This window comes from Bufo bufo, chromosome 3, assembly GCF_905171765.1.
Source record: "Bufo bufo chromosome 3, aBufBuf1.1, whole genome shotgun sequence".
NCBI lineage: Eukaryota > Metazoa > Chordata > Amphibia > Anura > Bufonidae > Bufo > Bufo bufo.
In genome coordinates this window covers 611,091,695-611,115,374 of record NC_053391.1, presented here as the reverse complement: position 1 = coordinate 611,115,374, position 23,680 = coordinate 611,091,695, and the positions used below count along the sequence as shown (strand labels likewise).

General features: G+C 45.1%; 1 protein-coding gene across 2 annotated transcripts in view; it reads left to right on the top strand.

Annotated features, from left to right (window-relative positions):
- CAB39L (calcium binding protein 39 like) overlaps nt 1–23,018 on the top strand; it is a 98,885-nt gene extending 75,867 nt beyond the window's left edge. For both annotated transcript variants that reach the window (XM_040426017.1, XM_040426018.1), the window contains exons 6-9: nt 12,154–12,213; nt 15,956–16,021; nt 19,017–19,160; nt 22,694–23,018. In XM_040426017.1, coding sequence (XP_040281951.1) covers nt 12,154–12,213; nt 15,956–16,021; nt 19,017–19,160; nt 22,694–22,873 — 450 coding nt within the window. In that variant the 3' untranslated portion in view covers nt 22,874–23,018. The remainder of the gene's footprint in view (nt 1–12,153; nt 12,214–15,955; nt 16,022–19,016; nt 19,161–22,693) is intronic.
- Nucleotides 23,019–23,680: the final 662 nt, after the last annotated feature.

Below are 23,680 nucleotides of genomic sequence, written 5' to 3'. Positions count from 1 at the left end.
TTGTGTCTTAAAGGGGTTTTTCAACCCTGGGGACCTTTTCTACAGACCCCTCTGTGTGGCTGGACCAGCGGTGATAATCATACTTATGCCACACGTCACCGCTGCAGCCAGTCATTGACTGCAGTGGTCACATAACCCGATGTTGACATGATCTACATAGCCAGCAGGGTAGCGATTATGCCGCGACAGAGATCAGGTAAGTATGATTACCACCATCGGTCCTGCCACATTGTAGGGTCTGTAGAAAAAGTCCCCGGTGGTTAACAACCTCTTTTACTTATTGTTTGTGTCACAGTAAAAGTATTTTGAACCTTTAAAGTGGTAGACATGCTGTGTAGATCAAATGGTACAACCCCTCATCTTCCCCCCAAAAAAATACATTTTAAACCCAGGTTGTAATGCAACAAACTAGGAATAACTCCAAAGGTGTGAATACTTTCTCAAGGCACTGTATACTTGTCTTGTCCAGCTTTTGACTCTATTAATGATTTATTTGCACCTTTTCTCTAAGATGTTTAATTCTTCTCATAGGCTTTGTGCTAGGCTAGATCTCTTCGGGTGAGGTCTGGAAATGGGCAGGAAATATGAAAATAATTGAGCAGATTGTACATACAGTACCTGAAGGATTTCTTTGTATTGTACATTTGGTATACAACGCTAAGCAGGTCGCAAACTGAAAGTGGCTTAGCCCTAACAAGCATTTTACTTTGTGCTTTGGGGCCGATTAGGAAAATGGTATTAAACTTGCTTGTCATTCCAGTAAGTACTATTAACAGCCATGACAACAGTTAGAGGTTTGTTGGGTGAAAATAAATTTTTGGAATTTTTCCTATCTAAAGCCAGCCATACATAAGAGAGCGCTCGTTTTTCAACTTTTTCTCCTGACTCCACCATACATTTTTGGCCAAGAGTGCTTGCTTGTCTCAATGGTGAGAGGGAAATAAGCCACTACCAAAGAGGTCTGGCAGCTTCTTATTTCTCACAGGACCAAGTTATCACGTGTGTTTGAATGCAAAGTGCACACTTACTCTTTTCCCTCCACAGTCTGCAATTGAGAGACAGTTGGAAAGCCCCCATATATATATGAGATGGTGGGTCACAAACAGTGAGTTGCGCGGATTTTTTTCTTATATGGCAGCCTAAGAGACCTACACCTCCTGGGCCAACATGGCATTTCTCCAGGTATTTTGTGCCCACTAGATTGTTTTACCTCTCTTTTACCATCTGTTGCAGTTGGAATCCATTATTTCTGACTGATTTAGCACAGTACCAATCAAAAGTTTGGACTCCTCTTTCCATTCTATGGTTTTTTGTGCTTTTTTATTTTCTACACTGTTTGGAACTGTGTACCAATCCTACCGCTGCACAACTCATCAACACATTATAAAGGCAAGAAATTCCACAAATGAACTCTTAACAAGAAATACCTGTTACTGGAAACCATTCCAGGCGACTACCTGGTGAAACTGAGAGAATGCAGAGTGTGCAAAGTTGTCATCAAAGAAAAGAGGGGTACTTAGAAGAACCTAAAATATAAATCATATTCAAATTCACTTTATTGGCAGGACTAAATAGATTTTAGCATTGCCAAAGCAACTGGGAAATAATTGAGTGGGGTTGAGGGATGGGGACACATCCAGGGTGGGGGTATAGGTTAGGTTTGGGGTATGGGGGCACATCCAGGGTGGGGGTATAAGAGTCTGTGAATTATCAGGCTCCTCTCAGTCTATGGCAGGCAGTAATATATTGTGCTGCTATGACCGCTATGTTCTCGTCTTCCCCCCCTTCCCCAGCAGTATGGAGAGTTTCTTCCTACTCCATGGAGGTGAAGTCTGGACAGAGATCAGACAGTCTCCTGAAGTGAGCGTCCCTCACTGCTGAGTATTTGGGGCACTGCAGCAGAAAGTGAGCCTGGCATATTGCTTGAATAGGCTACCAATGTCTGATAGGTGCCCACGCCTACGTGTATCTCTGAAACAGACTATGCAAAGTGAAGGCAAGCAGACTGCACATGTGAAGCCGCCCTTCATTCATTTGATGAAAATAGTCAGCATGCTCAGCTATTTTCGGAAGTCTCATAGAAATGAATGGGAAGTGCACTGAGCAAGCGTGGCCACCGCTCCATTCATTTCTATGGTGCTGACAGAAATAGCTGGCTTGGCTATTCTCAGCAGTGCCAAAGGAGTGAATGGAGGACGGCCAGCCATGCACGGTCCACTCTTTCACTTTGCAAGCTCCGTTCTAGAGATAGGTGTGGGTCCCACCCAGGGCCGGTGCAAGGATTTTTGCCGCCCTAGGCAAGATAAAAATTGCCGCCCCCCCTTATCAGATGATCTGCCCATATCATGACATCACACATGTTCCACCCCTTTCTCAGCTTTTAAATAAAAAGAACTGCTATGTTTCCCTTATGGTTAATCCAGCTTCTTGTAGCTGTCTTTTTTTGCGGAACGGAATTGCGGACCCATACATTTCTATGGGGCCGCATGACGTGCGGCTCCGATCCGGAATTGCGGATCCGCAATTCCGATCCGGAAAAAAATAGAACATGTCCTATTCTTGTCTGCAATAGCGGACAAGAATAGGCATATTCTGTTAGTGCCGGCAATGTGCGGTCCGCAAAATGCACATTGCTGCTGTCCGTGTTTTGCGGATCCGTGGATCCGCAAAACACACATGGATGTGTGAATGGACCCTAAATGTGAGGTAAATTAGTTTCCAATGTAGTATTAATAACAAAACAATTACATAATACACATATTGCATTGTCTACTTACCACCAGGACAATAAGATGATCTGGTCTCTGGCTGCAGTCTGGCTCTTGGTCTGGCTCTGGGGACTCCCTTGTCACTCTCTTCTCCCCCACTCCCTCCCTTGTCACTCTCTCCCGCCCCTCCCTAGTCCCTCCCTTGTCACTCTCCCCCCCCCCCCTTGTCACTCTCATTATTCCACCCTGGCACCGCCCTCCCTTGTCACTCTCATTATTCCACCCCCCTCCCTTGTCACTCTCATTATTCCCACCCTCCCCCCTCCCTTGTCACTCTCATTATTCCCCCCCTCCCCCCTCCCTTGTCACTCTCATTATTCCCCCCCCCCTTGTCAATCTCATTATACCCCCCCTCCCTTGTCACTCTCATTATACCCCCCCCTCCCTTGTCACTCTCATTATACCCCCCCTCCCTTGTCACTGTCATTATTCCACCCTGGCACCCCCCTCCCTTGTCACTGTCATTATTCCACCCCGACACCCCCCTCCCTTGTCACTGTCATTATTCCACCCCGTCACCCCCCTCCCTTGTCACTGTCATTATTCCACCCCGGCACCCCCCTCCCTTGTCACTGTCATTATTCCACCCCGGCACCCCCCTCCCTTGTCACTGTCATTATTCCACCCCGGCACCCCTCTCCCTTGTCACTGTCATTATTCCACCCCGGCACCCCCCTCCCTTGTCACTGTCATTATTCCACCCCGACACCCCCCTCCCTTGTCACTGTGATTATTCCACCCCGACACCCCCCTCCCTTGTCACTCTCATTATTCCACCCCGACACCCCCCTCCCTTGTCAATGTCATTATTCCCCCCCCTCCCTTGTCAATGTCATTATTCCCCCCCCTCCCTTGTCAATCTCAATAGTCCCCCCCCTCCCTTGTCAATCTCAATAGTCCCCCCCCTCCCTTTTCAATCTCAATAGTCCCCCTCCCTCCCTTGTCAATCTCAATAGTCCCCCCCCCCCCCCTTGTCAATCTCAATAGTCCCCCCCTCCCTTGTCAATCTCAATAGTCCCCCCCCCTCCCTTGTCAATCTCAATAGTCCCCCTCCCTCCCTTGTCAATCTCAATAGTCCCCCCTTCCCTTGTCAATCTCAATAGTCCCCCCCCCTCCCTTGTCAATCTCAATAGTCCCCCTCCTCCCTTGTCAATCTCAATAGTCCCCCTCCTCCCTTGTCAATCTCAATAGTCCCCCTCCCTCCCTTGTCAATCTCAATAGTCCCCCTCCCTCCCTTGTCAATCTCAATAGTCCCCCTCCCTCCCTTGTCAATCTCAATAGTCCCCCTCCCTCCCTTGTCAATCTCAATAGTCCCCCTCCCTCCCTTGTCAATCTCAATAGTCCCCCTCCCTCCCTTGTCAATCTCAATAGTCCCCCTCCCTCCCTTGTCAATCTCAATAGTCCCCCTCCCTCCCTTGTCAATCTCAATAGTCCCCCTCCCTCCCTTGTCAATCTCAATAGTCCCCCTCCCTCCCTTGTCAATCTCAATAGTCCCCCTCCCTCCCTTGTCAATCTCAATAGTCCCCCCCCCCCCCTCCATTGTCAATCTCAATAGTCCACCCCACACACACCTCTAATGTAGCATGGCCGAGATCTCTTCGGTCTGCGGTACAGGAACATTTGTTTCCTGTACCCGGCCGGACTGACAGGAAGTGCACACTAAGTGAGCACTTCCTGTCAGTCCGGCCGGGTACAGGAAACAAAAGCTCCTACCGCGGACCGAACAGAGCTCGGCCACGCTACATTAACAAAAGCACAGAGCTGACACACAGCAGGCGCAGGCTGCGCAGCAATGAGCCGGCGGCCAGAGATTCAGGAGGCGCAGCATGAGGGGCGCCGCCGGCCGAACTTATATAACCAAATTTATTTATTTTTATTACACCGCAACGGGCGCCCCCTGCTAAATGGCGCCCTAGGCGACTGCCTAAGTCGCCTTACTGGTGGCGCCGGCCCTGGTCCCACCTCTGGGTCCTGTTCTTAACTAGTCACTGGTATTGTACATTGAGAGTACAACCCGAAGGCGAAGTTGGCCGCATGCCACCAAGCTGGGCCCAAATGTGGCTGCATAATTTCATGGTGAAATCAAGCAACCATTGGCTACCATGGGTGGCCGTAGATTGGGCACATGCGGCCAGTAACACCGATGGGCCATAGACTTATAGAAATTGTATCAGTGGTAATATAGTGTGTGAATGACATTTATACAGTCCTGATCAAAAGTTTAAGACCACTTGAAAAATGGCAAAAAATCATATTTTACATTGTTGGATCTTAACAAGGTTTCAAGTGGAGCTTCAACATGCAACAAGAAGAAATGGGAGTGAGACAAAACATTTTTTGAGCATTCAATTAATTGAAAATAACGATTAAACTGAAACAGGCTGTTTTTCAGCTGATCAAAAGTTTAGGACCACATGCCTTTAAAAGGCCAAATCTGTGCAAAGATGTGGATTCATTGTCATTTTCTGTCAGGTAGTCACACGTTGTGATGGCAAAGGCCAAAAAAATCTCCCTTTTTGAACGTGGTCGGGTTGTTGAACTGCATAAGCAGGGTCTCTCACAGCGCGCCATCGCTACTGAGGTGGGACGCAGTAAGACAGTAATTTGGAATTTCTTAAATGATCCTGAGGGTTATGGAACAAAAAAATCAAGTGGAAGACCCAAAAAAATAGGGATGTCCCGATACCATTTTTTTAAGACTGAGTACGAGTACCGATACTTTTATTCAAGTACTCACCGATACCAATTACCGATACTAATTTTAACAATAAAATACACACACATGTATTTTCTGACCACTGACCAACCAAAAGGCCCAAAAACAGAACTATAACATTCCAAGGAGACGTTATACTGTATGGGGGCCACAAAGAGACGTTATACTGTATGGGGGCAGCCACAAGGAGACGTTATACTGTATGGGGGGCAGCCACAAGGAGACGTTATACTGTATGGGGCAGCCACAAGGAGACGTTATACTGTATGGGGGCAGCCACAAGGAGACGTTATACTGTATGGGGGCAGCTACAAGGAGACATACTGTATGGGGGGCAGCCACAAGGAGACATTATACTGTATGGGGGCAGCCACAAGGAGACGTTATACTGTATGGGGGCAGCCACAAGGAGACGTTATACTGTATGGGGGCAGCCACAAGGAGACGTTATACTGTATGGGGGCAGCCACAAGGAGACGTTATACTGTATGAGGGCAGCCACAAGGAGACGTTATACTGTATGGGGGGCCACAAGGAGACGTTATACTGTATGGGGGCAGCCACAAGGAGACGTTATACTGTATGGGGGGCCACAAGGAGACGTTATACTGTATGGGGGGCCACAAGGAGACGTTATACTGTATGGGGGCAGCCACAAGGAGACGTTATACGGTATGGGGGGCAGCCACAAGAAGACGTTATACTGTATGTGGGGGGCAGCCACAAGGAGACGTTATACTGTATGGGGGCAGCCACAAGGAGACATTATACTGTATGGGGCAGCCACAAGGAGACGTTATACTGTATGGGGCAGCCACAAGGAGACGTTATACTGTATGGGGCAGCCACAAGGAGACGTTATACTGTATGGGGGCAGCCACAAGGAGACGTTATATACTGTATGGGGCAGCCACAAGGAGACGTTACACTGTGTGGGGGCAGCCACAAGGAGACATTATATTGTATGGGGGCAGCCACAAGGAGTCGTTATACTGTATGGGGGGCAGCCACAAGGAGACGTTACACTGTATGGGGGGCAGCCACAAGGAGACATTATACTGTATGGGGGCAGCCACAAGGAGACGTTATACTGTATGGGGGCAGCCACAAGGAGACGTTATACTGTATGGGGGCATCCACAAGGAGACGTTATACTGTATGGGGGGCAGCCACAAGGAGACGTTATACTGTATGGGGGCAGCCACAAGGAGACGTTATACTGTATGGGGGCAGCCACAAGGAGACGTTATACTGTATGGGGGGCAGCCACAAGGAGACGTTATACTGTATGGGGGGCAGCCACAAGGAGACGTTATACTGTATGGGGGGCAGCCACAAGGAGACGTTACACTGTATGGGGGGCAGCCACAAGGAGACGTTACACTGTATGGGGGGCAGCCACAAGGAGACGCTACTGTAAGGAGTCAGGACAACAATTTTTGAAGCCCCCCCTCCTCAGTATAATAGTCTTGTGGCCATCATACAGTAATGTATATTTCTTCTTGCCCTAATGCCTGCTTTTAGAGATCAATGTGCAGCTTGCAGGCAGGAAGGGAGGGACCAGGGCCATAGAAGACAGACACTATCACCTTTGGAGGGACTCGCTCCTGGCAAACACAGCTCTGCTGCAGTGAATGCAGTGGAGCAGACTGTGATGTAATTATAGTTATTGCAGGGACTCAGAGAATCGTCTGAGAGTTTATTAGTTAAAAAGAATCTAATGAGTCACAGACTGTGTCACCGAGTCCCTGCCAGACTTCCTGCTCTGCTACATGCACCCTGTACACACACAGCTCCACTACATGCTATGCTAATAATGCCCCCCCTTCCCCCGGACGGACTTACAGGGAGCCGCAGAGCAGGAAGCCTGGCAGGGACTCGGTGACACCGTCTGTGACTCATTCCATTCTTTTAACTAATAAACTGTCAGACGATTCTCTGAGTCTCTGCACTACGCTCCCTGTGCTGTGAGTCAGTGCTGGTTGCCTCTGATTGGTTGGAGGGCAGGGAGGGGCAGGCCTAGCTTCCACTCTAGGCTCCAATTACACTGCCTGCTGCTGCCTGTGAAGCTGTTAGCTGTGGGAGATGCAGGGGCCGCGGACGGACACATAGAAGCGGCGCACAGGTATCGGCAGTGGTATCGGGGACATTTGCACGAGTACATGTACTCGTGCAAATGCCCGGTATCGGTCCCGATACCGATACTGGTATCAGTATCGGGACATCCCTACAAAAAAATTTCACCAGCACTGAGCCGGAGGATCCAATTGGCTGTCCGTCAAGACACTGGACAATCCTCGACCCAAATTAAGGCCCTTACTGGTGCTGACTGCAGCCCCATAACCATCAGACGGCATCTGAGACTGAAGGGCTTCAAAAACAAAAAACGTCTTCAAAGACCTCGTCTCCTTGAACACCACAGAAATGCTTGTTTGGACTTTGCAAGAGAGCACCAAACATGGGACATTCAAAGGTGGAAGAAAGTTTTATTCTCTGATGAGAAAAAATTAAACCTTGATGGTCCTGATGGTTTCCAACGTTACTGGCATGACCATCAGATCCCACCTGAGATGTTTTCTACGCGCCACAGTGGAGGGGGCGCCATAATGGTCTGGGGTGCTTTTTCTTTCAGTGGAACAATGGAGCTTCAGGAAGTGCAGGGGCGTCAAACAGCCGCTGGCTATGTCCAGATGTTGCAGAGAGCATTCCTCATGACTGAGGGCCCTCGTCTGTGTGGTAACGACTGGGTTTTTCAACAGGACAACGCTACAGTACACAATGCCCGCAGGACAAGGGACTTCTTCCAGGAGAATAACATCACTCTTTTGGCCCATCCTGCGTGTTCCCCTGATCTAAATCCAATTGAGAACCTTTGGGGATGGATGGCAAGGGAAGTTTACAAAAATGGACAACAGTTCCAGACAGTAGATGGCCTTCGTGTGGCCGTCTTCACCACTTGGAGAAATGTTCCCACTCACCTCATGGAAACGCTTGCATCAAGCATGCCGAAATGAATTTTTGAAGTGATAAACAATAACGGCGGAGCTACTCATTACTGAGTTCATGTTTGGAAGTTAGATTTCTGTTTTGGGGGGGTTTAGTTATTTTTTGGAGGTGTGGTCCTAAACTTTTTATCAGCTGAAAAACAGCCTGTTTCAGTTTATTTGTTGTTTTCATTAAATTGAATGCTCAAAAAATGTTTTGTCTCACTCCCATTTCTTCTTGTTGCATGTTGAAGCTCTACTTGGAACCTTGTTAAGATCCAGCCATGCTAAATAGGATTTTTTGCAATTTTTCAAGTGGTCTGAAACTTTTGATCAGGACTGTACAATATGCTGCCACCAAACCTCCTGACATCCTATGCATGGATGACACTATATCTGACCACAATTTTATTGTTAACACTTTCCCTCAGGTGACAGGCTGTAATCACCCCTTTATACAGCTTGATGGAGCAGATGTTTGTCGGGAAGGAAGTGTTCCTTCCCGACAATCGCCTACTCGTCAGTGGAGGATGCAGCGTTCTCCTCCACAGTATGGTGAGGAACGATCACTAATACCATCGCTCGTCCCCATACATAATCATTGTTTGCCGGCAGCAGACTGTTGTTTAGACACCACGATCTGCTGCCGGCAAACGATAATTTAGGTGACCATGCCAAAGATCTGTTACCGAGTGTTTCGCTTGTTCATCGGGTATTTGGCGGCACCGTTAAACGTGCAGTTTATTGCTAATGAGCGTTCATACTAGGGATCGACCGATATTGATTTTTTAGGGCCGATACCGATACCGATAATTTGTGAACTTTCAGGCCGATAGCCGATAATTTATACCGATATTCTGGGAATTTTCATTTTTGAGAAAAAAAAAAAATTCCTACACAAATCTGCTGAAAATTAATATGTTTATTGTTAATGTGTATTTTTTTTGTTTATTGTTAATGTGTATTTTTTTTTTATAAATCTTTTTCATTTATACTTAATATTTTTGTGTTTTTTTTTTTTACTAACTTTTAACCCCCTTAGGGACTAGAACCTTTGTCCTATTCACCCTGATAGATCTCTATCAGGGTGAATAGGAGCTCACACTGTCCCTGCTGCTCTGTGCATAGTGCACACAGCAGCATGGAGCTGAACATGGCAGCCAGGGCTTCAATAGCGTCCTGGCTGCCATGGCAACCGATCGGAGCCCCAGGCTTACACAGCTGGGGCTCCGATCGGAGGAGCAGGGGAGAGGGGATCCTGTGGCCACTGCCACCAATGATTAATACTGGGTGGGGGGGGGGGGGGGGCGCACTGCGCCACCAATGTTTTTACTATTGGCCGGGATTGGGATGGGGGTGGGGGGCGCACTGCGCCACCAATGAAGATAAGTCTATCGATCATTCATATACAGGAGGCGGGAGCTGGCTGCAGAATCACATAGCCGGCTCCCGACCTCTATCAGCGGTAGCTGCGATCCGCGGCACCTGAGGAGTTAACTACCGCGGACCGCAGCTATTGCTCATAGAGGTCGGGAGCCGGCTATGTGATTCTGCAGCCAGCTCCCGCCTCCTCTATATATGAATGAATGAAAGGCTTATCTTCATTGGTGGCGCAGCGGCCACAGCCCCTCCCCTCCTCTTATGTTCTATCCCCTCATTGGCGGCAGCGGCAGCAGCAGCACAGGGGGAGGAGACACTGCTTCCTTCTCCCCTGTGCTGCGGAGGGAACACAGAGAGCGCTGAGAGCAGCGCGATCTGTGTTCCCCAAACGTTATCGGTATATCGGCAAAATAGATGCCGATACCGATAACGTTCAAAATCCTCAATATCGGCCGATAATATCGGCCAAACCGATAATCGGTCGATCCCTAGTTCATACCAACGCTTGTTAGCGATAATCTTCCCAAATATCAAGCAGTGTAACGGGGCCTTCGTTGGGTAATGGACATATCACTAAGCAGCCAGTAATTGGCGCTGTATACACCATATAACACTAGGTCATGGCAGCTTTGTCTACCACTGACCTTAAGGCAATGGGATTTTCTTATACTACTTGGCTTGCAGGATGGATTTTGTATTCTCCATCTCCAACTTTTTTTTTCTAGTGTTTCATGAAACTTTTTCAACAGGCTTTGCCCTCCGCCTTGTACCCTAGGGCCCATACTTTATATATTCTCATTACTGTACATACGCTGAATCCACAAAGCTGCTTCTGTTTCATACCATTAAATTTGCATTATGCTATTAAGTTAATTACACCATGGAATGTGTGACTGCATTTTGCTGTTTTTGCCAGATGCCTTGTAGACATAGGTGCTAAAGGGCATATTCTTAACCTCCGCAGTAGGTTATTGAGCATCTGTGTGCAGGGGTTTTGATTTCTTCTTTGCTGTGATACTTCTATAATAAGGGTTTTCATTGTGGTTTTCGACAGATTTTTTTAAAAAATTGTAGTAATTTTACTTCAAACCAACCCTCTGACCCAAACCTAAAATTTGACTGTACAAAACAAATGTATAGTCAACATACCTGGCGCCTTCCATTTTGGCAATGGTACCTGCTATCCTCCATTTTGGTTCCCCATCGATGGCCGCCAACCTCTGACTTCCTCATGCAGAGCACCGTAGGAAAGACGCACACATGGTGATTTATAGATTGTGTATTCCTAATGGTGCCTGGTAAGCCACTGCACTGTGAACAGCTCAACGTTTTTTACCATGGTTATCTAGTCCTGACTAAGGTTCAAAAATCTCTGTTCACATCATTTTATTGTGAGATGAACAAAGCCTAACAATAAAACCATAGGAGTATAAACCAGGGGGAGGCAAAAGTCGGAGACACCCTGTTAACTGGTGTACTATGAAGAAGATTGACTTCCAGTGTGTGAAAGTGTTAACTGGGGGGTAGGCTGCATTATGTGGTGAAGGAAATGTTTTGGGTGCCATTTTGAAATCTGCCATATTGAATTCAGCTCAGGTTTTACTAGTGGGAAGTGGGGCATGTAATATATCAATCTTGGCTAGAACTTACTTAGAAACACAAAGGAAGTGTCAGTTTTGACTGATCTTGACCTGTTTAGGAGTTCAGCAAGGTCATAGTTTCCTAAAGTGCTTTACATGACGTTTTCTATGTGTCCACCTTTTTGCCGGATGCACATGGGCTAGCGTTTAATCCAGTCTTCGTGTACACGCTGAAGAACCGCAGGTGATACTACTTCACAGCTTTGTAGGATTCTCTATTTCAGTCGAGCCATACTGAGTATGTTCACAAAGGTCGGATTAAATGTTTAATTCGTTCTTCATCAACATACCCAATATGGCTCACCTAAAGTGGCGAATCCTACAGCTCTGAACTCTGAACCATGTAAAGACAGGTAAAAACGGACCCTTCCAGCGTGTTTCTGTGTAAATTCTAGCCAAGGCTGATATATTACATGCCCCCCTTCCCATTGGTAAAACCCTGAGCTGAATTCAATATGGCAGAATTCAAATTGGCGGTCAAAAAAGTTTCCACCCCCAAATAATGCAGCCTCCCTCCTTTCACACATTGGAAGTCAATTTCCTACAAATAACATCAGTTAAAAGGGTGTGTCTAGACTTCAGCCTCACCCTGTACAGTATACAGTTATTATATCATGCTAGCCTTTGCTACCAGTAGTCATTTCTTGTCTGGTTTGTCTTTGCAGGACTTGCTCACACGGCACAAGCTGATAGTAGCTGAATTTCTAGAACAGAACTACGATAGAGTAAGTGTGATCATTTTTAAAAATGTGTATAAAATGGTAATAAAATGCTTACATTGTGTTCAGAATTATTTTAAAGGGGTTTTCCAAGACTTTAGTATCTGATCAGTGGGAGTCCGACACCCGGGAGCCCCCGATCAGCTGATCGATAGGGCAGAGGCGCTCACGGTAGCATCACGGCCTTCTCTCACACGTCACGCTCCTAGCGGTGCTGCCACTGTGTTCCAGCATTTGGGCCACTGCCGAATCGGATACTGGTGGCATAGCCTAGTGATTATCAGGTAAATAATTAAAACGCTATGGGGAAAAACTGGTGTAACGGGAAACTGGCTTAGTTGCACATAGCAACCAATCAGATTCCACCTTTCACTGAAACATGTAAGGTGGAATCTGATTGGTTGCTATGGGCTACTTAGTCAGTTCTACTTTACACCAGTTTGATAAATCTCCCCCAGTGTTTTAAAAAGTTGCAGAACTTTTTATTATACAATGAATCAGGAGTTTTCTTGCCACATGGACATCATAGAGGTAGTCCTCTGCTTAGGCCGATAGTTTATGATCATTGAATATATACTAGCATACATAGTACTTATTGTTTTACATTGGACTTTTACTTAAAGGTGTTGTCCCTTTAAACATTTTTTCCTGAAAAATATTCAACAGTTTTCAAACTAGCACCTGGATCTGAATCCTTTTGTAACAGCATGTAATAAAACACTTAATAAAGCTACCGAGTTATTCAATGAAACTATCTGTATAGCGCCACCTGCTGTTTGCTCTTTTCCTAATTTCTCTGTCCTGCTCACCGAGATGGAAGCACGTGCTCAGTTCCATCCTTCAACTGCCACCAGCTCCAGCAGAAAGGACACGCCCCCTGAGAAAGGACACTCCCCTAAGCTGAAATAAATCTAGCAGAACAATGGTAAAAATGAATGGGCAGATCTCTGGATCCATGTGAGGTACAGGGCTGGTTCTGGCTTTGTTAGAGATTGTCATGTACTATATTGATATATCTGATTTTTATTTTTTACATTAGTCATGAGATAACCCCTTTAATACAATTTTCCACCCTAGTGTGTTCACATATGTCTCACATGGCTTTTGATGGTAAAGTCCAGAGATGGGGTTTTAGAATACGATCACGCACACACACACACACAAGCCTTTGGTCCCTGTACTTCATACATTTATGTAAAGGGGTATTCCAGCCTGAATAGGTGATCAATGCTAGATCAGTGGGTGTTCGACCGCTGGGTCCCCCACCAGTTGTCAGAACGGTAAGAGTTTGACAGTTCAAGTTGGAATACCCCTTTAATTTCTCCTAGCTTCTTCCCTCTTTGATTTATAGCGCTTTTATTTAAAATGACAATTTTTCATGCCGCCATGCCCATCTCCACATATGTGCAGAGCCAGCTGACCACCCTGCCAAATATCTTTACTAGGGTCCACCAGCTCCTCTCTTGGCTTCATCCCTCAGGTCTCTATTTTTATATCCACCCCAGCCGCCTACCCTGCCTACCCTTGTCCGACCCTGACCCTGTCCCATATCCTTATCTGATTTCCAAGAGATACTGACCTTAGTAAAGGTCCTACGCTGATAATGAGCAAAATCAAGTAGTGGTGACAAATTGGAAACCGAAATCCTGCTTTGACCTTGCTTTTTTCCACTGCAGTGTCATGTCCCCTTGTAATAGAGGTCTGGCACACGATGACAGCTCCTCTCCAAAAATACTACACTACAGTCAGATTTAGAAAACCTGCATTTTCGGGAGAGAATCTCTCAGCAGAGAAGTATTTGTTTTGCGGTTGCTGGATTAATGATGATTTGTAGGTTTGGGATCCCAGGGTCATACCTGCTGTTTACTGGTGTCTGAACTTACAATGGGAGCATTAATCGTAGCTGCATACTTTCCTTCCTCTGAAGTTTTCAGCATCTTACATATAAATAATGCTCGGGGACATCATCTATTCTCCCCTGATACGTACCAGACGCACACAATGTATGGGATCACAGTTTATAATAAGGATTGGGGCACATTAGTCATGTCTAGTTCTCAGGATCCCAAAAATCTACATGTGTATATTAGAAAAGGCAAAAAGAGCAATACCTCACATCTATAGGGGTAAAAGCTTATATAAGAACGGAGACACTGTATAGATCTCCTATACCTACCCCAGCCAGTATATGGGTTGGCATTGGTCTATATTCTATAAGCAAACACCCCAGACCCCGTCCTGCTCTTTTATTAAATTAGCCAAGCTCATAGGAAAGAATTCTGAAGATATGGACTTGTATTAGAGAATATAAATGTCCATTATATACTGTTATTGTCACTGTTGTTGCTTTTTGCCAGTCCATTAGCAGAAAATATTCTGATGTTTTTAGCCGATTGAATTATGCAGAGAGGAGAGGAGAAAGCTGTCATAAAGCTGCTGATGGGTGAATCCCTTCTCATCATTTTCCAATTTATGTAAAAGTATATAGGTGTATATTAGGGAATGGCTGTTTTTCGAATCCTTAAAGGTTTTTTTCCGGGATTACTATGGTTTATGACCATAGTTGCTTACCTCACGTACATAACCACTATGCACTGTGGCTCAATGGTTAGCACTGGTGCCTAGCAGTGCTGGGGTCCTGGCTTCAAATGTGACCAAGGACAACATCTACATCTGCAACATCTTCTCCCCACATTTGCATGGGTTTCCTCCCACACTCACCATGTAAACCAATCCCTCAGTTTTTTTCCCATCCTGTATGTAGCACTTCCTGTTGCTGTATCCAACCAAACCCATGATGCACTTCTCTTTTCTCTCCCACTCCTCTAGCACCGCCCCTAAAAGAGCCCCGCTAGTTCATAGCTCCTCACACCCAGCTAGTTACATAGACAGTCCCCTTTCAGAAACACGCCCATCAGGGACATAGCTAGAACTGACTGTGCCCCACAGCAACATTTTTATACTCTGGTGTGTACACCTATGCAAGGTAAGGGCCCCCAATGTGATTGCATCTGGAAGGGGCCCGGCATGGCATGAATTGTACTAGAAAAGACATTGCTCCTGGGCCCCTTCACAACTCAGGCCCCAAAGCAGCCGCTTCCCCTGTAGTTAATCCACTGACGCGCATGGACATAACATCACAGAAAATAAGGAGCTGCATGGACATGGTCATGTGACCACCACCCAGAACAGAAGATAGGAGCAATAAAGGGAAAACAAATACATTACAAAATTACAGCTACCTTCATAAATGGGTATTTTAAACAATGTTGATGCAAACAGGAAAACCCCTTCACTATGTAAACTGTAAACTGTGAAATGTCAGCTGTATGTTTTACTTTGGCATTATACAGCTGGGAAATGGGGCATCGGAGATCTATACCAGCTGTATGAAAGAAAGGAGCGGAGTCCTGATATATGGGGCTTCATGATTTAAATGCAGCCTTTTGAAAACACAATTCTTTGTGTCACCTTAAATGGGTTGTATGAGAAAAAAACATGGCAGCTTTCTTACTTGAATGGGCCTGAGTGGCAATACCAGACAAAGCCCATGAACAAAACTAACACTGCTATGTTCTTTAGTTACATACATCTTGAAACTAATAATTGGGATCAGTGCGCAGAAATATGGGATGCATCCCTACATAGACCATGCTGATTGTTTCCATGTAGCTCATCTTTAGATGAAGAGCACATAGGAGGAGACATTTTCTCATTATTAGTAATAAACTCTCCTCTTTCTTTCTAGATATTTAATGACTATGAAAAGCTTCTACACTCTGAGAACTATGTAACTAAAAGGCAGTCATTGAAGGTAAGTGGATCATATAATGCCGATTGGCTTTTTGTGTTAGGTTGTGGCCAGATGTTTTGAGACTGACACAAATTTTGGTTTTCACAAAGTTTGCTGCTTCAGTTTTTATGGTGGCAATTTGCTTTAACTCTAGATTGTTATGAGGAGTGATCAGATGAATTGCAATTACCGTAATTGCAGTCACTCCTTGTCACTTAATCACAATAATCCAAATTCCCCTGCATTTCTACCTGCCACAAAATGACCTGCTAACATCATTTCAGTGATCTTTAGAAGAAAGTGTTAATAAGGACAAGGTAACCGATATTACTCAGTCATACTGATAGAGTTAGAGAGCAGACAGGTTGATTTAAAAGGAGGGTGGTGGTTGAAATCAATTTCATCTTTTTTTTTAACCATGGTTACCTCCAGGGAAACATATGCAGTCATGATTGCTTTGCTTTAGAAGGCAACGATATTGCTGCTTGTAAGATTACATTGCACCTAAGTCAGCTATACTACTTACAAAAAGTTAGGGATATTTGGCTTGTGGGTGAAATTTCAGGATGAACTTAAAATGCACTCTAACCTTTTTAGGGTTAACTTGATGTGACCTTCTCTAAACCTTTGAATGCACGTGTCCAGCTGTTCAATTTTTCAGTACCTTTTGCACAACTTGCTGTTCTCTAACAAGTAGCTAAACGGCAAAATTCACAGCAGGGGTTTGATCCATGAATCGCCCAATAAATTTCCTGGTTCAATTAGAATTAGTATTTAAACAGTCCTTCTCATCATGTGGTTCACATTTTGACATCATGAGACCAAGACGACACCTTACAATTGATTAACAGTGCCTCCCCATTGCGAGGCTTCAAGCAGGATGTTCTCAGATGGAAGTGGCCACTGAGCTTAGAGTGTCGCAGTGTCACCAGCAGGTTGCAGCAGAGATACTGAGAGGCTGGAAGAATCACAGAATCGGATATAGCATCCTGAGACCATTCATGTGTGGGGTTACTTCTCATCCAATGGAGTGGGCTCTCTTACAAGTTGACCTAAGAACACTGCCATGAATAAAAAATTAGATCAGAATCAAAACATCCTCCAAGAGCAACTTCTCCCAATGATCCAGGAGGAATTTGGTGATGCATAATGCTTTTTCGAGCACATGGCACAAGACAAAACTGATAGCTAAGTGGCATGGTGAACAAAACACTGACATTTTGGGTCCATGGTCAGGAAACACCACAGATCTTAATCCCATTCAGTATCTGTGGTCGATATCCTCAAAAAATGCGTGGAAAAATAAAAATGCAGAAATTGTTATAAATTCCAAGCACTGAATAGGTAAAAATGGGTTGCCATCAGTCAGGATGATATCCAGCATGCCAGGGCGAATTGCAGAAGTCTTGAAAAATAAGGGTCAAAACTAGAAATATTAAGTGTTTGCATAAACTTAATGTATTTAAAAAACAGTATAAAATGATTTATAATTGTCCTTCATTATACCATCAAAACATCTAACGAGATCCAAAAACGCTGAAGCAGCAAATTTTGTGAAAACCTAAATTTGTGTGAGTCTTTTGCCCACAACTGTATATGTTTTCAAAGGGGTTGGCCCACATGGGACATTGATGGCATATTGCTAGGATATGCCATCAATGGCATGTAGGTGTGGGTTCCAACCCTGGGACCTGATCCTACCTAGAGAATGGGACCAATGTGAAGGAGAGCACACTTCGCGCGCTGTCCATTCATCGCTATGGGAGTTCTGAAAACAGCGAGCAAGTGTGCTTGTCTATATTTAGAAGTCCCATAGTGGTGAATGGAGAGCACACCACGCACTGTTCAGATAAGAGGCACCTCATAAAGAGTTCAATGTGTTGACTTGGCCTCCAAGCTCTGACTGCGCATCTGTACAGTGTGCTGAAAAACAAGTCTGATCCTTGAAGACTCAATTCACAGGACTTAAATGATCTGCTGCTAACGTCTTGGTGCCAGATACCACAGAACATCTTCAGAGGTCTTGCCTTGACTGGTCAGAACTGTTTTGGTGGTACTTAGAGGAAAAAACACAATATTAAATTAATTTAAATAGGTTCTCCTTATTTTCTTATTTATGTTGATCACTTTATTATAGCGCTAACATTATCATTGCTTGCTGTCTCCAGTGGTGCTCACAATCTATGGTCCCAATCAGTATGTGGGAGGAAACCAGAGTACCCAGAGGAAACCCACGCAAACACGGGGAGAACATATATGAACTACATGCAGATGTTGTCCTTGGTCAGATTCAAACCTAGGACCCCAGCGCTGAAAGGCACCAGTGCTAACCACTGAGCCACCGTGCTGCCCGAAGTCATATAATAGCTTAGGCCATCATTATCTGACCGATGGGGGTTCCACTCCCCGCACCACCACCAATGCTGTACCTGAGTAGCCCCAGTGCCACAACTACACAGCTCTGTCCACTGTGTGGTGGATGGAGCTAGTTATTGGAATGAGAGTAGTGCTGCAGTAACCAGTCCAGCACCTACAGTATTTCCAGTGCCAAAGCTATTCAGGAACAGCTAATCAACTGAGGTGTCGGACACCCAACGATCAGATATTGATCTTGTATCAAATATTTATACCTAGAAAACCTGCACTCATCTTCTAAGGGCATTGATCAATGAGGATATGCATCCCCTTTAAAATATTATTTAGGATTGAGTTCTAGTGCTAGCAACAAATGCCATTGGTCTTATTTCATGTCGTACGAGGCACAGTGATTTGCTAAGTATAATTGGTGTCATCAGTTTTCTCCTTGGAATTAGAAGGTACCTGTGCATATTTGCCCAGGGACCTCTCCCAATCTTGATCCAGCCCTTAATTTTGTACTGTAAGTCAGGTAGTTGATTCCCTTTTCATATAAAAGCTGAGATCAGTATAGGGAACGTCTCTGCTTTTCCCGTACCTCTCCTCCAGCATGTATTTGTATGTTACTTATTAGGTTTACTTCTTCTCATTGTGTGTGTAGCTGCTGGGGGAGCTAATCCTGGACCGACACAACTTTCCCATCATGACAAAGTACATCAGCAAACCCGAAAATCTGAAGCTGATGATGAATCTGCTGAGAGACAAGAGCCCCAACATCCAGTTTGAAGCGTTCCATGTGTTTAAGGTGAGGTGTGGATCACGGCGCTCTGTGTTTTGTCAGGCACAGCGCACAACATTTTATAGGAGAGCTCTAGACAGTGCACTCAAGGCACCGGTCCAAAATCCCATGTACGTCACAGGTAATGGAAACATGTAACTAGGATGTGTTTTCGTAAGCTTCTTTGAGCATTATAAATGGGGGGATATTTATCTCCCTTTTATCATCTAAAAGATTGCATGTTATGCAGGAGAGAATGATGTTCCTGGAGTTATGCCTTCTGTAGCATTTATATGATTTAATACTTTTTCATAGTAGTTTAGTTGCTTATAGCTTATAATAGCTTATACAGTAATCATTCTGCTCTTGCTGTAATGTAATGTAATTCAGCTCTCCGTGAACTGACTTTCTGCACGTATTCAAAGCAGCCAATCTGAAAAGACAGAGATGCAGTGTAAAATTATTAGGTTACGTAAGTGGACATCTGGTTAAAGGGAATTTTCCATCTGGGCATTTATGGAGTATCAAAAGTATATGCCATAAATGTCTAATAGGTGTGGGTCCCACCTCTGGATCCCACTGCTATCTCAAAAACGTGTTCCTCTGTAAATAAAGAGCATGCTGCCGGTGAGCAGCGGCCTCTCCATTCTTTGCTATTAGTCTTCCAGAAATAGCCGAGCCCCCAAGTCCCATATCAGAGGACAGAGAAAGAGGCGCATGGGTAGCATGCTCTATATTCATGTAGGGGTGCCGTTCTTAACATAGCAGCGGGTGTCATGAGGTGGGGCCCGCACTTATCGGATATCCATGCCATATCCTGTGGATATTCCATAAAGGCCCAGATCAGAAATCCCCTTTAAATCTAGACTGTATTTTAGTTTTCACTATTGTGCAGTGTCAGTTCTTCGGCTGATTTTCTTGATTCAGGGCCCACCTCAGAGTGTCACTCATTTTTTAATAACTTAAAGTGGCATGATGTGAGGAGGAACCATAATTTAAAAAATAAATGATGACTTCCATCCAAAACTTCCATCTGGGTTATCTGACATCCCAGGGTTAGTCATTCTTACTTGTTCTGAAATACACATCCAAAGTGCTCTGTACACTATAGATCCTAAGGCCTCTTTCACACTTGCGTTGTCCGGATCCGGCGTGTACTCCACTTGCCGGAATTACACGCCGGATCCGGAAAAACGCAAGTGTACTGAAAGCATTTGAAGACGGAACCGTCTTCCAAATGCGTTCAGTGTTACTATGGCACCCAGGACGCTATTAAAGTCCTGGTTGCCATAGTAGGAGCGGGGAGCGGGGGAGCAGTATACTTACAGTCCGTGCGGCTCCCGGGGCGCTTCAGAGTGACGTCAGAGCGCCCCATGCGCATGGATGACGTGATCCATGTGATCACATGATCCATGCGCTTGGGGCGCCCTGACGTCACTCTGAAGCGCCCCGGGAGCCGCACAGACGGTAAGTATAATGCTCCCCTGCTCCCCACTACACTTTACCATGGCTGCCAGGACTTTAGCGTCCCGGGAGCCCTGGTAACCACTCTGAAAAAGCTAAATGTCGGCTCCGGCAATGCGCCGAAACGACGTTTAGCTTAAGGCCGGATCCGGATCAATGCCTTTCAATGGGCATTAATTCCGGATCCGGCCTTGCGGCAAGTGTTTCGGATTTTTGGCCGGAGCAAAAAGCGCAGCATGCTGCTGTATTTTCTCCGGCCAAAAAACGTTCCGTTCCGGAACTGAAGACATCCTGATGCATCCTGAACGGATTTCTCTCCATTCAGAATGCATTAGGATAATCCTGATCAGGATTCTTCCGGCATAGAGCCCCGACGACGGAACTCTATGCCGGAAGACAAGAACGCAAGTGTGAAAGAGCCCTTAGGCTACTTTCACACTTGCGTTGTTCTTTTCCGGCATAGAGTTCTGTCACAGGGGCTCTATACCGGAAAAGAACTGATCAGGTATGTCCCCATGCATTCTGAATGGAGAGTAATCCGTTCAGTTTGCATCAGGATGTCTTCAGTTCAGTCGTTTTGACTGATCAGGCAAAAGAGAAAACCGTAGCATGCTACGGTTTTATCTCCGGCTAAAAAAACTGAAGACTTGCCTGAATGCCGGATCAGGCATTTTTTCCCATAGGAATGTATTAGTGCCGGATCCGGCATTCAGAATACCGGAATGCCGGATCCGTCCTTCCGGTATGCGCATGCGCAGACTGAAAAAAGGTGAAAAAATAAATGCCGGATCCGTTTTTGCCGGATACCACCGGAAAGACGGATCCGGCATTTCAATGCATTTTTTCGACTGATCAGGCATTTTTAAGACTGATCAGGATCCTGATCAGTCTTACTAATGCCATCAGTTAGCATACATTTTGCCTGATCCGGCAGGCAGTTCCGGCGACGGAACTGCTTGCCGGATCTCTCTGCCGCAAGTGTGAAAGTAGCCTTAGAAGGCTTTTCCCCACACAGGACATTAATGTTATACCCACAGGATATGCGATAAACGTCTGATGTGGCATAAATGTCCCATTGGGTAAGTGACCCCAATTCTCCACATAGCCCAGAAGTTGGATCTGCATCTGTCAGACATTTATGGCATATCTTGTGGATAGTCAATCAATGCTGTAGGTGGGAATAGCCCTTTAAAGCCACAGGGAAAAACTAAATGGCTCCAGGTTACTGGGCTAACCAGAAGTTGCCAACAGTACCTCATACTTTGACTTCACCGAGGGTTTGCATTCAGAAGGTGGACAGATTTGGGAAGTCTTGGAGGTAAAGATTCAGCTAATAGCTGAGGAACTGTTAGTGGTGTCAGGGAGAGGGCAAATTCTTCTGCTGGTTCTAGTTTACATCCAAGACATATTACAGGGCCAGACCCTCACTTACAATGTAGTCACCCAATAGGTGGCCGTCTGGACAAAAGCTTATTTAAATTCCTTTTTCCCCAGGGAACATTGCCTGGCTATAAGACTTCCTACACCAACTTGGTGGTCTCTTCAAGGATAAACTTAACTTCCCTCGGCCCACATCAAAGACCTCTGACCAAAACACTAGTACTCTGCTCTCCACTGATGAGGGTCAAGCATCCCAAAACAGCGGTCTGTGAATGGGTGTCTTTAGTCTTATGGAAAAGATCTTGGCCATGTCTCAAGGTCTGTTTAAAGGGCCAGATACTATCTTACAAATTGGTCAACCAATAGGTGGCACTAGAGAGCCAGCTTGTGTCCTCCTGGATAAAAGCTTATTTATATTCTGTAACTAAAAGGAACATCATTACTAAAAGTTGTGTCCTCCCCTTACTTTGTCAGTTACTTATAAATAGATTTTCTGCAGTTTCAGTAAAAGGAAATGTATTTTCGTACACTTGATGTAAGTGAAGTGTCGTGGAGGCTGATTGAAGCCTTTCCATCTGTGTGTTACATGTATCATTCACATCTACAATGACCACTCCTTAATAGTTTTTTCCGTATGCTGATAGAATCCATTTAGTTTTACACTTTGAACATGGTGTCTTTCCAAGGCTAATCCTTCATCTTCTCTTACGTCTTAGGTATTTGTAGCAAATCCAAACAAAACGCAGCCCATCGTGGACATCCTGCTAAAAAACCAGACCAAGTTAATTGAGTTCCTGAGCAGTTTCCAAAAGGAGAGGACGGATGATGAACAATTCTCAGATGAAAAGAACTACTTGATCAAACAGATCCGAGACTTGAAAAAACCCAGCCCATGATGATCTCCCGCACTGCATCCACCACCGATCATCTGATTAAGTGTTTTACGGAATTGTCATGGCATTGTCAGTGCCTACGTTTTTGTTTCTGTTTAGTTTCTTAGCTGCCAAGAGTATAAAGGTTTTATATTAAAACTTAAAAAAAATATGTTCTTTCTAATCAGTGGGTATGTGAAATTTACAGTTGGATGCGAGAGGTCTCATTGTCCTCACAATCACTAGGGACGTTCACTATGATGATGAGAATCAGACAGAAGTAATGATTATTATTTATCTATAATGTCACTTCAAACTTTCCAGTGTGCACAATTAGAAGTAATAGTGGCATCCATGCAGAACGTCCTGCAGGTAACAGCATGGTATAATCGGGGGTTCTGCTGTAGACAATCTTTTATACACAGCTGTCAGTAGGACAGTTCTCTCTGAATGTCCTCAGTAGCAGGCTCTCAGTATAGTTACAAGAAATGGATCGTCTTTCCCCATCGGTAACAGAAATGTAAAAACTGCTCGGGGGCCTGTGAACGCCATAATGAAATATCCGCCTCTTAAAAACTGATTTTAGGTCCAAAATTCTGTGTTGATTAATTTCTGAATATTCATCTTTAGAGTACATACACGTGGGGCACATACACCACAGATTGGCCACCACGGATTTATATGCAGCTAATTTGCAGCATATTACAGTAGCAGAAAAATGGGTGAGAATTTAAGAAATCTCATCCACATGCTGTGAAAAAAAATCAGCAGTGTAAATGAACCTATCCGCAATATTTCAAATTATGCTGCGGATTTCCACCACAAATTTCA